The sequence below is a fragment of the Cyclopterus lumpus genome, chromosome 17 (assembly GCF_009769545.1).
Source record: "Cyclopterus lumpus isolate fCycLum1 chromosome 17, fCycLum1.pri, whole genome shotgun sequence".
Taxonomy (NCBI): Eukaryota; Metazoa; Chordata; class Actinopteri; order Perciformes; family Cyclopteridae; genus Cyclopterus; species Cyclopterus lumpus.
Window position 1 is genome coordinate 4,592,900 of NC_046982.1, and position 14,020 is coordinate 4,606,919.

General features: G+C 43.6%; 1 protein-coding gene across 6 annotated transcripts in view; it reads right to left on the minus strand.

Moving 5' to 3' along the window:
* The window catches only part of ctnnd2b (catenin (cadherin-associated protein), delta 2b), a 155,296-nt gene that overhangs the window by 70,434 nt on the left and 70,842 nt on the right, over positions 1–14,020 (minus strand). For all 6 annotated transcript variants that reach the window (XM_034555363.1, XM_034555360.1, XM_034555358.1 and 3 more), the window contains 2 exons: positions 3,094–3,128; positions 569–685 (listed from right to left, as the gene is read on the minus strand). In XM_034555363.1, coding sequence (XP_034411254.1) covers positions 569–685; positions 3,094–3,128 — 152 coding nt within the window. The remainder of the gene's footprint in view (positions 1–568; positions 686–3,093; positions 3,129–14,020) is intronic.

A 14,020-nucleotide genomic window follows, 5' to 3' on the forward strand; every position in this document is an offset into this window, starting at 1 on the left:
GAATATATATACGGCCTATGAAAGCTTGTATTTGGTCTTCAAAACGTCTGAAGGCCAGATCCTGGGAAAAAGAGGATTCATTTAAATATTTTTAAAAATGCGCTGGATAGCGTGGAGCATGAATATTCACTATGGGTGAACAGAAAAAGAAAGGCTCGTCTCTGTGACCCTTAAAAAATACAATCTTATCAAAAGAAAAATCAAAGCGAACATGCAATCAAGCTGGACACACTCACAGAGAAATTGATCACCACTCTTCTCCATTTTACTTATACTTAAAACGATTTCATATTGTTAAGAAGTACTTGAAGACGTGATGAAATCTAATGAAAGACGACCACTTGTTCAGCCTTTGGGTAGAACATCCTAATTAGAGAAAGTGCTTGAGTGGAAAAAACATGTATCTCACAGGCTTGATTAAATGTAATAAAATGTCCTAATTGTGTTCTTTTCACTGTTTATTCAAGGTAGGCACTTTTCACCCGTTTCAAGGCGATATAGCTCACCAGTGTCACGGTGCAGGCTGGCATTGTGACCCCCCCCCCCGGCATCATAACATTGGCCTTACTGTCTCCTGTAGTCGTGTCCTGCGGGTCCAAGATGCCGGATTCCTGGAGCGATCGGATGCAGGAGTCCACCAGCTCCAAGCCTGTCGTCAGCTCCTCCTCGATGTCCTTCTGTCCGTCTGCATGAACGGAAAATAAAAAATGAAATTGAAACAAAGACAATCTGCAGAAAGCTCCTCCGTCCTTCCACCGTGCAGCACGGGGCTTTTAGTCACACTCATGTTTGGATTTACACAAACTTGGGGAATATGTGCCTTGTGAATGCTAGTTTTATAAAGGTCTTGAACCCAAATGACACAATTCTTCCCAAACGCATGCTTCTCAGAGTCATAACGGAAATGGAAACACGCACTATGCACATGTTGGAACACCTGCATGACGTCCACTTTTAAAGAAATATTCCCAAGTGATTGCTGTCTGTGTGTCCATGGTTACGGTGCACAAGAGAACGAATGCAGCATGACATTTTGTGGTGTAGGTAAAAAAAAAGAGGGCTAAGCTACCAATGCTTACTGTTCACAAGCGGGTTTTGGAAATTAAAAGTATGACAAATGAATGCCAATAAACAAATCATATGTGACAAAGTGTTGTTGTTTGACCCTATAAATATATATTGTCTGACAGCAGTAAACTATGGGATGTTCGGAAACCATCTCATATATGGATAGTTACTGTGCTTTCAGAACATATGGTCAAACAAAGATCAAAATCATTTCCATTTGCTTAAAACTTTCAGTTTTTTTCAAATAAAGAAAACCTGCATAGCATCACTGACATGCAAATGAATGGCATTTCTGATTAGTACCCCAACTTATTTTGAAAATAACAATTTATGGCGAGCTAGCTAAGACTCAGCGAGAGTACAGCAAGTGAAAACTGAGCAAAGACAGCCAAAGGTTTAAAGGGTTATAACTACATGATTGTTTTTACAATGACTTGACTTGACTTTATGTGATATGGACATCACAGTGGCATTAGAATTTGCACACTAACTAGATGCACTGTGTTAAGTGCGTGTAGCGAAACGCTAATTTACAACACCTGTCCACAGGAGGCTTTTTTTCTTTTCTTTTTAAAGAGAAAATAAGAAAATACATCCACAGATACATATACAAAGTACAAGTGTGTATACATGGGTGTTAAGTGTGAGAACAATGTTGTTTCTCTTTTATCCATGATTTAATTAAAAACATAAAAATGGTGTTCCATTTTCAATTCTGTTGGTAGACAGTTTCATGCTTTTGCTCCTTGAACAGAGAAAACTGATTGTCCAAATGAGGTCTTGCGCATAGCAATACGACAGTTCAGTAATCCAGCCATGGCCACGCTGATCTGAACCACACAGCCGTGCTCTCTCCCCCCCACCACAGACTTTTACTCATCCAGACCATGTAAGATCAAACGTATTCTCGTTCAGCCGCTGATTAGCAGACAAAGAAGCCGCTCCCACTCGTGTCTCGTCACAGAGTGATGAGGATAAACCTTTGGGTCACGAGTAAAAAAAACAACAACAACTGATAATGCAGCAACAAGTCTTGTGGGATCTGGGTCTGTGGGGCCGTTTGTCTGCCAGAGCGAGGCAGATAACATGCCCGGTGCCTTCCGAGTTAGAGGGGTGGGGGGGCGGGGCTGCCACGGGGGATAACACTTACAAATGAGTCTGAGGAGCAACATTAATCTCTTATTGAGAGAGAGAATGTAATAGCAGAGGCCTTTTGAGTGGATTTTAATGACTCGGACTGACGCGATTGCAGACTGATGATGTTGACGCTGTTGTGGAAACATTTCCAGTCCAGTGCCGTCTGCGACTGGAAGTTTTGCCTCCCTCCAAGGCCCTGGTGGTCGGGTGTTTCAGTGCAACGGACGGATGAAGACAACCCGTCGGTTTGACACATTTGGCCTTCGGGCCTTTACTCGCCGCTTTGTTGGCCAGAGGTCGGCACCCCTGCACTCGGGCGATCAATCTGCTCTCAACGCCCTAAACATGTCAACATGGCTGACAAAGCGGGAGAGAGAGGGACCTAGGTGTCAGGCATGGGCGGATGTTTTTGAACTAAAGTGCTGTCAAAGTTGTCAAGCCTGAGAGGAGTCTTCATTTGACTTTCAAATCATCTACAAGGCCTCGCACTCTGATTCTTGTTTTTCTGCTTTATGGAAAACACTTTGCATCCGGCTCTTCAAACAGGTTAAACTAACTATTCCGAATTATTTTCAAATGCTGTTTGACATTTACTCAGCTGTCAGAGGGATTGAGGGGATTTTCTTCTTCTTTCTGTTAGAGCAAGCCTTTTTTATTTATTTGGCTTTCAAGTTTGATTGGACAATTTTAACCGCTGCATCCAACGTAGTTCTTTTACAGGATTGCAATAATATATAGTAGCAGCATGGATTTATTATATATATTTTTTACAATGGCTACCGATTGAATAAGGCCCAGTCAGCAATGTGCAGCGCCGGAATGCACACAATACAAAAGAGCACCAGACAGAATATGTACGATTTGAGAGCATTCAAGAAGAAATGTTACCTTGGTTGTTCCAGCGAAACTTCTCATCTGCTGAGCTGCAAGAGACAAACAACAGAAGGCAAAACAGGGTTAGACATGTGAGCAAAAGTGACATTTCCCCCTAACTTTTGTTCTTTGTTCGTTGGTGCAACACTGTAACAGCACTTCCACCAGCCTATGAAACAGGAAATGCATGCAAAACACTGGTTTGAAGAGTTTCATGTCACTGTATGTGATCTGGTGAAAACCATATATCTCCATTTGCAGTCGTTCCATGTTTTACCTTCAACTAAAGGATCACTAAGGTGCTGAGATGTGGGTCTTGGGTATCAAAACCAATAAGATACAGTCCAAAATATTGTATTGTCAGGCTACAAACAAGGCAGTTCTTTTATATAAACAAGGATACCATCCAACAGCAGTGTTAGAATGATCCTGTCTTACCCATAAATACCGTCTCATGTTAGTACACATCATTTTTATTCATTTATTATTTCATGACTGACGTCAAAAATAAATAAAATAAATAAATCAACCAGAGGAGGAGTCGCCCCCCTGCTGTTTAGTAGAGAGAATGCACGTTTTAAGATACTAGCGCATCAGTTGTCGCCTGGTTAACACCCATGTTGTACTGACAGTGAGGTTAATTTAACCCTGCATAGGGCAATCATTATATACTTTGTCAAATATTTTAACAATTCACACAATTCTCGTAAATTTGGCATTAACGGCGCAACATAAACCCCAGGTATTTGAATTTGCGGCCATTTTTAGCTGCTGTTTGATGATGTCATTGGCCACTTGTTTCAGGCTTTCCGTAGACCTTTTTTACCCGTACTGATTGTCGGCAGCAGCAACAGTGGCAGACCCTGTGATACCCAATACACAGCGCCACTCAATGCTCATCCCCAAGCCCTGTCTGGTGAGATCGCTGCTTTCAAATGTACCTGCTTTGCTGTTTGACCGGAAACACAGCGGGCCTAAGACTGAGGCACCTGAAACATGAATACAACAACCATCCTGTTTCTACATGACTCAATAACTGCCTTAACTGTCAACAACTGTCAACTGACGGTAGAACATTTTGGGATTAAAACTCTCATTAACAAAAACGGTTAACAGATATCTGTCTGGAATGCTGCCATGTGCAGTTTCCCCACTTGTGCTTGGATACACTACGATGCTAAGGTGGGATTTCTTTACACTCACTTTGCTCTCATTTAAGGGAAAAACTATGAAGTAAGAATACAGAGTGCAGTACAATATATATATATATTGTGCAAGATAACTTTTCAAAGCCAATATTTGTTTCCCTATTTAAGAGAAGGGAAAACAAATGGCATCCTTCCAGTGCAACCACAAGCTGTTAATTGTTAGTCAGGGTGTTTCCTCCAGTTGGAGCTTCTCTGACATATGTTCAATACTGTTTACTGCTATAGATCCACATCTTTTTTTACGATTCTTGGGCTACAGGTTTCACCCCCTTGGAGGTGGAGTTGTCATTAACATCTCTTCGATCGCACGATCGTAAAAACTGCTTGATTGGATTTTTTAAAAACTCTTGCAGCCCAGTCAGTTATCCCTGTCAAGTCTTACTCATATGTTCACCATGAATGCATGACAGTAAGATTTAATGCAGCCTACAGGCAAAACTAAAGCATGTGATGAAGGAAATGCTTTCAAGGGATTTATTGCCAAGCGTTAAAAGAGGAAAAGATCATTGCTACTCTCATTGTCTGTGTGTCATATGTGCGTCAGACTGCAGCCTCAAGGAATACTATTGATTCCTGATAATGGACACCTCAAAGGGCATTGTCCCGCTTACACCATGGTCACAAAATAGGACTATTCGTTTGTATTTTAAGGCGTTTTGCAACAAATCAAAAAAATGTTCACTCCTTTTCCCTGGCAGCCCTTAAGCTTTGCTAATTCCTGGAACTATCATTGCCATCCCATAAGGCAATGGGACGTTGTTCCCTGTGCCAGTAAATAGGCCGGACCATTGATGCAAACTGCATCTGATTTCTATTTTACTTAATGTAGTCAGTGCATTCATTAAGATCGGTGAACAGACAACCAGAACTACTTAGTAGGTGTCCATCAGGAATTGACCCTGCAGCCAATTAGAATTGAGTATTCACCCAGACCGTAGGAGAAGAGGCTAGAACCAAAAGGCGAGACACTTAAACTAAAAGGAAAAAAAAACAGCTAACTGTGCTAACATGGCTAACAACTTCAACAGTGATGACAGTGCTAATGCTGGCTATGCAGACACAGCCCAGAGAAGTTGTGGTTTTAATGGCCTGTGTTTTAAAACTACACATAGCTAAACTAGCTAACTCATGTGTCTCTTTCTTTATGCTACGCTAAAGCAGCTTTGATACCACTGTCCATATAAATCTTCTCATATAAGTCTTGGTGGGAAAATAAAAAAACTCATCAACAGTGTTTTGGAAATATTGACCGCTAAATATCACATTGCTCTCCTGTCAACAGTGCTGCATGATTCAAAATGAAAAGCAATTTGGTCTGAAATCCTCCATATCTGTAACCCAAAGCCTCTGAAGCTAAACCTAGCAATGAATGCTATTCACTCCCCGCGGACAAAGACCAGATGCTATTAAATCATCCCATTGATTACCCCTATTCTGTGTGTGTGTGTGCGTGTGTGTTTGTGTGTGACGGATTGCGAAGGGGGAGCCAAGCGCTACATGTTAATGGGACCCTCAGTCAGCAAAGCAGACTCCTCATTCATCAGGCGTTACCAAACAATACACCCCCAAACGTGCGCACACACACACGCACACACAAGCTAGCACACAGTTGCTATAAAAGATCCAAATGCATCACACGATGATGGGTGTTTGGAGGATCCTTTGTGTATATATCAGACACACACCCCGGATGGGGCAGGATGATTATCATCACCAGTCTGTGCTGATGTCAGAAGCTGAGTCAATGTTTTTTTAAAGGGTAGGGCGGACTGGTCCTCGCGCTCTTTTCCTGGTGTCAAAATGTTGCCTCGGCGCTCTTGAAAAAGCCCCAAAGTAAAGGCGAATGTGTGTTATTGACCAATGCCCACGATGTGATGTAAGTAAAACTAAATGCAAGCTGAGTGCTCACAAAGAGACCTCGTAGGAAACTGAGGAAAAGGAGCCGAGCGGTGTTATCAAGTGGTTACATCAACAGGAGCCGGAGCTGGAATACAAAGCAGTCCAGAGAGGTTCTGATTTCTGGCTGAGCTAATAAAGGAATATACTCGCATTATCGGGGAGATCAAAACAGACCAGACCAAACTAGATAAGACCGGAGGAGAAATGGAGAGAAGATATACCACATGTATCTTGTAGGAGAATAGGCTAAACTCGACCACATTGTGGCAGAACAATCCTCCATCAGTTGGATTGGATCATGAATCAGAGTCACTGGAGTCAAAGAGCGCTCCAGATTTCTATCTGACACTCATCAGAAGTGGCTCAGCCTTTTGATGCATATCGTCTAATGCCACACGCAGCTAGTTGATTCATCATTTAAATTAATCACCAGCAATTTTGATAGTCCAATAGTTGTTTCAGTCATTTGTCAAGCAAGAAGACTTAGAGTCTGATAATGTTGCAAGAGGGAAAGTCAGAGGATTGCCAAAATCATTACGATTCATCTCGACACGGACAGGAGTGGGTGTGTACCGAACTTCATGGCAGTCCGGTCCAGTAGCTGTTGAGTTGTTTCACTCAGAATTTAAAAGTCAGGGTTCACCAAAGTCCTTAAGATTCATCCTCTGGCCACTACAGATATCTTTTACAAAATGTCATGGCAATCCTTTCAACAGCTGTTGGATTGTTTCACTCAAAGCCACAAATGTCAACCCCGTAGTGTGGACGCTAGAGGAAAAGTCATCGGTTCACCAAAGACAGTGGGTTTCACCCTCTGGGGATCGTGACCGTCTGTGCAGAATTTCATGGAAATCCATCCAACAGTTAATATGTGCCATCCCTCACAACCGAGCAGCAGCCTCTTCCTCTCGCCTTTCGCTGCCCGACCTCTCTGCCTAAAGAAGCAGTCTTCCTCCTCGTCCTCCTGGTCCTCGTCCTCGTCATCCTCCTCCTGTCCACCAGGTACATCTCATCATACTTCAGTACCTGAAACAGCTTATTGACCTCACCCATGTGTCAATGGGATGTGACAGCGTAATTAGTGGACCGAGAGGGGGAACTAATCAACTCGCCTGCTGCAGGTCACGCCATGGCGTGGCACTTCATCACCGCTAATGATATAATGCCGTGTAAATGTGTGGCTTAGTTTGTGTGTTTACAAAACAGCCCATGAGTCTGCCGTGCTCAGCGCTAGTTGTTGCCTTTGAATGTGCAAAGAAAGAAGAGACCAATACAAGGCCAAAGTGAATTATTAATGAATTTTAAATACCCAGTCGGTGCTATCTGACATGTTATAGATTTTCACAATATCCAAACATGTTGCATAATCCCAAGTAAAGCTCGGGTTGGAGGTCATTCGCAAACCTTTGTCGTTAAATCTGGTGGAATCGGACTCTGTTTGGCGCGATTTCTTGAAATGGGGCGACTTTTAAGTATTCGCGTTATTGTTTATTATTCGAGTCATTTTGCATTTACTCGCGTCCATTTGCGTGACGTTTGCATTACTCTGCGAGTTTGAACTCAACGGCTCCCGTAACCAGGTGTGCTTTGCATTCTGGGATGCGGATGAGCAAAATCAACAGTTTCCAGCAGCGAGCCAGAGAATGAAGCCAAAGAGCCTTTCAGACATTTGGGCTCAGCTTTTAGTAAACCTTTTGATTTGAAACTCACTAACTGTATGGAGAGTTGTGATGCGTCCCCGATGTGTATGGGCCTTAAGGTGGCTGTATAGAACACTCTGACTCTAAATGCGTCATGGTAACCTTGTATGGCTCATTTAATGTTAATCCCCCGAAATAGCTGAACAGTGTATATTTGAAATATAAAAAGACAGACGTTTAGCTTTGCGGGGCTGCCAACGCTGCTGGAGCTCCACCAAGCAAAGGTGTCAAATAAAAGCCCGATGCTACTTAACCACAAATTGGATCCATTAGACTGTATGACACATTGGTCTCTGCCATTTCAGGACCGTAACGCCAATCATTACAATAAGTGGGAATATACACGTCAAGATGAGGGGCCAATTTGAGCCGCTGCCTCATTCAAATCAGGTAAATAGCAACGCAGGTAAAAGCTCTCTACAGCAATAAGAACATGTTCAGTTCAAAGCACCAATTGTTAAGAGCCGTTATTTTCAGCTCGATCGAAGAACAGATGGGATGCGTAATGCTTCGTAATTTCAAATAATGATCAACTCCCGTTGTACATTTTGACCTGATATTTTTCGGCTGCTTTGAAGAGCACACTTTGGCACTTTGGCTGCTTGGCGCTCTTCCCAGGGGAACGCGGGTAACGTCACAAATCAACCCGCTGCCCTCACTGACTGGTCCGCTGCATTAAGGCGCAGGGAAATGGGAAGAGGGAGACAGAGAATAGGGAATATGATACTCAGACAACAGAGAGGGAGAACAATGGAGATACATAGAGAGGTGGGAAATCAAAGTGGGAATACAATACAGAGAGAGAGAGGGGAGAGAGAGAGAGAGAGAGAGAGAGAGAGAGAGCACGACACGGAGAGGGAGAGCTCTGCTAAATCCAATGAGGGGGGCTTAAAAGAGCGAATGCCAGAGATAGCAATGAAAATCCTGTCATTTTATCCACCCAATAAACACATTCTGAACCCAGGCCACATAATCCATCTATTTCCATCCCCTGCATATTATCTGTTATCTGTTCTGACCACAATGGCCGGCCCTCTTGTAGACAGAGCTGTTAGATAATAGAGCCACCCATAAAGGAAGAAAAAAAAAATACCCCCAAACAAACAAAGAAATGAAAGCAAAGGCTTTTTGTTCATTTCTTTCTCATTTCTTGTTCATTTCTTTCTTTTCTCTCACTCAGGAGCATTTTACATAAAAACAACACAAACCTATAGGCAAACAAAGTGGATGACTTGTGATATTTTGACGCACACATTTCATTTAGACATCAAACGCTATCAGCTTCTTTTGCCATTTAATTTACATCTCACACAATTCCATTCGCACTCTCGTCACAACTGCCGACGTCGCACTTTTGAAAAGCTTACAGTCATCTGAATTAAGTTTAAGATTAGCATTAGAATGTGACAAGTTGTACTTGGCCATTCAAAGACAACTAGACTCGCTTTATTCCCCAAATAGCCTCATCGACGTTCATTCTCTTCATTGCTCTGATCATCAATCAGTGCCGCTCCACGTTGTTTCATACATAATCATGAATATTGGGAGTGATGCCTCCTCTTGCTGCAGGGACAACACTCCCACTCTGAAATTATGTTGTAACACCGAATGAGGTGGATGGTTGGGGTATGGTGATGCTGTACATTTTAAATAGATACGGGGTGAAAAATGTAAGCAAGACCCTGAATAAAAAGAAAGAAACACCAATGCAATTCCCACACAAAGGCCATATGCCACAGTTTATTTACAAAAACACGGATAAGCCACAATCCTGTATATGAGAATGCATTTCGCTGATAACAGCAGGAATCCACGAGACATGAAAAACACCTGTTGTGTAAACTCTGTTGCTATGGTAATAACCGAGAGATTCTGTTTCTACACGTGTAGATGACAAATATGACCTAAACTAAGACAGGAGCCGGTGTTTCACCTGCTACACGAGAGGTCGGTCTGTTGCTGGAGAGAGGGGTCTAATTATCAGCAGCGTGCCAGTCCAAAGCTCCAGAAACACTGGTGTACAATGCGGCACGAGACAGGCGGTGTCGCTAGCTCAAATGACTTCAAAGAAACCCCATCATTCAATGGCTGATCCCAGTGGGAGCAGGAAGCCTATCAAACGGCTTGGCTGCGAGCCAAACAAACAATCACACAGTTGATATTAGCTGGCTTGAAAAGGATAGTAACCTGTTCAGGTTCTCCATCCTACAAAATATCAATGCGAGACCCAAAGCAAAAAAGCTGGCATCTTGCACATCTGGAGCGCAGTGATTGGGGACCTTACTGTGAATGATATGGCTCCGGCTTCGTGACTTAATTCAGGACAGCTGTCAATCACAGCTGTCATTTGTGACACCACATCCCCTTTATGTAGACAAATGTCCATTCAAACATACATCAGAGGGATGAGAACTATCGTAAATGTCATAAACCATCTTTGGGAAAAATGTACTTGAGGTGTAGGCTAGTTTTATTTTATGGTTTGTCCTATCTGCTAACATGGAGGGGGCGGGGTCTATGACATATACTGCAGCCAGCCACCAGGGGGCAACGGAGATGTTTTTGGCTTCACTCTTGGGGAGCTGGCATGTTATCCACACTCACATACAGTCTTTGGAACAGACTTGTGCCTGATGTATACTTCTGCTGCTGGTCTTGATGATATTTGTTCGCGAAACCCCAAATTTGAGTTTGTAAATCATATCTACAGTCACTTGTTGCTTGGCGGCAGATGCAAGCAGTTCGAGAATCAGCAAAACAATGCAGCAAGAACCTGTTACTGCACAGGAAGCCAGTGGTTACACATGAGACAGATAGCCAGTTTCTTAATATGAGAGTGCTGATCTAAGACCGGCTTGGAGACATAAAGGAGTCCAGACTGACCATGTGATATCAAAGGTGAGCCTCTAACAGCACTCGGAAGCTGTTTCTGACACATTTCATGTTGTAGATCCTCAGAGAATGCAGGTAAACGCACGCAGGACGGACGCTGATATATATATTGTTGAAAAGACTACTTCATGAATTTCCTGCTGCATCAGTGCCAGCCAGACAGTCCTTAAGTTAGCCATGGGAAAAAGGCCCAGGCACATCTCAAGACGCCTAATTTAATTACCGTCTGAGCTGGAAGACGGAGGACATAGATGCTCTGTAACGTGCTTTATCTTGCCTCGGTCACCTGAGTTTTACCTAATTGTGCATTATGTCGGGACAATGGCTAACTGTTGCCGCTTTGTCCAGGTAATATCTGACTCGTCTGTGTCTCATATCTCAAGAGGGGAGAGAATTCAACGGGTTGAAAATGTCAACAGCCTCGGGAGACTGTTGAACAGTGCTACCCGGAGTAGGGGCCGCGTGGTGCATAATGCATGGCCGGATGGTGTAATGAGATGGTGGGGAATTGTTCAACTCGAGGCTTAGGCCACTGTGATAAGTCGGAGTCTGCCTTGCACAAGACACTGAATCCAAGGCTTCTGTAGCTGACCCTGACCTCTGACCTCTTGAGGGAGACTTTCACCGCAGTGTTGTGCTGTCATGAGATCTGACCACAAAGTAAATTGATCTCAACAGGAAAACTGGTCCCTTCGTCCAGCCCTTAAAATTACCTACGCTTACATTTTATTAACAAACTGAAACTATGAAACTATTATCTCTCTACATTTTCAGAGCACCATCTAAGGGAGGGGGTTTGGTTTGATGGTCTTGTGTACAAAGCTATGACACTCCACTGTGAGCATCTCCTAATAAAGTTAGGGGGTTATTTTTATTTTTTTTAACAATGACAATTCGTTAACTGTGACTCGAGCTGGTTTATCAATTCATTTGAATTTGTGGATTGGAAAAATTCATTATTTTAATTTTTTCTTGGGTGATTACAGTAAGGGGAACTCTCATGGCTCATGGTGAATGCGAAAGTTCCCTTCAGTCACAGGCAAAATATCAACATGGCAGGATGCTTTGATAAAAGTGAGGACTTTGTTCCCCACTAATAAAAGGCTCCTCAGCAGCCTCGAGCAGAGCGCTGTCCTTTCTGAAGTTTGTCTAAAGTCTGTGGCAACTAAACGCGGCAGCACCACACATTGATTCCAGCATCTCAAACAAAGGCGCAGCGCTTCTATTTTACTAGAAAATGGATAATTCTTTTATGGATCAAATGCTTTTTTAGAAGGCACTGAGGAACAACGTCGCCTTGGTGACATTTGTCTGATCAAAACAGGAAGCAAGTGTGCTTTATGATTTCTGCGATTTCTACGCGACGAGCTTATCTGTTCGGGCGCGTGCGTCACTGCGAAGGCAAGAGAGGAGCGGAGAAAAGACAATTTGGGTGGAAGCAAATTCACAACAAAAAAAAGAATGCCAGCAGTGCTGCACAGATTGCAATCAACCAAAGGAAAGCATCACCGACTGAATGCAGAGCTCTGTGTCTGGCCGCGACCGATAATATACTTATTTTTTGTGTGTAATGCTGGTCCTTTTTTATTATTTAAATAAGCTCAGCGTGAGCGGCCAAAGCTGGAATGAGGAAAGTGAAGGTGACGGTAGATATCAGTCTCCGTCTGGGTCTGACGTGCAGGAATTCAGCCGAGGTGGAGGGGCAGCTTCATCTCCCTCCCGTCCTCCCAGCCCATCGAGACGGCGGGAGACACGAGAGCCTTTGAGGCGAGTGATTAGAGCGCAGCGGGACGAGGCGCAGCGGGACGAGGCGCAGCTCGCCATTCCCGTTGCCCTGTCCACATGCTCCGGACAAATGTACGTAGACAGAGAGGAGCAGAAGTCTCCAGTGACCCACGAAATTGGTCAGATTGACTTTCTCGACTGCCAGTGTGGGAGGCGGCCATCTTGACTCGGAGCCAGACATTAAACGAGAAGCGAGGGGGGAGGACATATTGGTTCCTCCGTGTGAGACCAGACGATCTCTCCACAACTGAGACAGATGTCATCTCTCCATGTATCCTTTTCTCGCGGCAGATTAATAATTTCCACTGCGCTGCCGATCATGCGGATTGAAATATCTCTTGACGAGCGTGTTACATCTCTCTCTTATGGTTGCTGTGTGTGCATTCTAAACTAATAAAGAGTCTAAAACAATAAAGAGTCTAAGACAGCAGCGCTTCAGGACTTCACAGAGTGGCGTGATCAGTCATCAGTCGAACAAAAGCTGATGTGTGCAGACTTCAGTGGGCCGACGCACTCCACATCTCCTTCCTCCCCTTTTCCAGTTATCAAGGACCGGAATATTAATATATATTACTGTCAATAGACAATACCTCCCTTTGGGATAAGTGCTCAGAGGACATTTGTTATAAAAAGACAGCACTGCTTTTATTTCATCAGTGGGGCTGTAACTGTTTGTGTTACCGCCACGGTCCGGTACACAGCACGTAAGTTGATCCTCGCACTGAGGAACTAAAAGGTCACGAGTCACGTCCACAAACTACGAGCCTCCGGAGCTGGCTCCCGGTCATTTACAACAGCAATGAGTTGTGCTCAAGACGAGGACAGTGTGTGGGCTAACCGGGCGGAAACCTCTGGTTCTTTAGAGTAAAGCAAATGCTGAAGTGTCTTGCATTCTCTCCACTGACCACCAGGGGGCGACTCCTCTGGTTGTATAGAAGTCTAAATAAAATGACTCTACTTCTTGATTTATTCCCTCAGTAAACATTGTAAACATGCGTTTATGGTCTCAATCTCTAGTTTCAAGTCTTCTTCAATACAGCATGATGTTCATTTAACAAATGACGGTCCATTTAGAGTCAAACAGACCATAAAGTAGGGTATGATTTAGGTATGCTGTGATTGACAGGTCTCTCCCGCGACCAGAGCCGTATCCAGCGTCACACCTTTGCATTCCAAATGAATGGTACCTTCCATTCACTGGCTAAAAAAAAAGACAACATGGCGACTGGTACCAGAGTGCTGTGTTTAGCCCGACTGTTGGGGCTGGAGTAGCAGTGTGGCCATCTACTTTCATAGCTAGCTAGATGGCACTCTGAGATTCTTGAATGAAGAGTGCCATACAAATAGAATGCATTATTATTATTATTATTATTAAAGATGTCAATTTGCTGTCATTGGACTTGGCCTGATGAGCACACACCTATTGTACACACAGACACACACACACACACACACCTA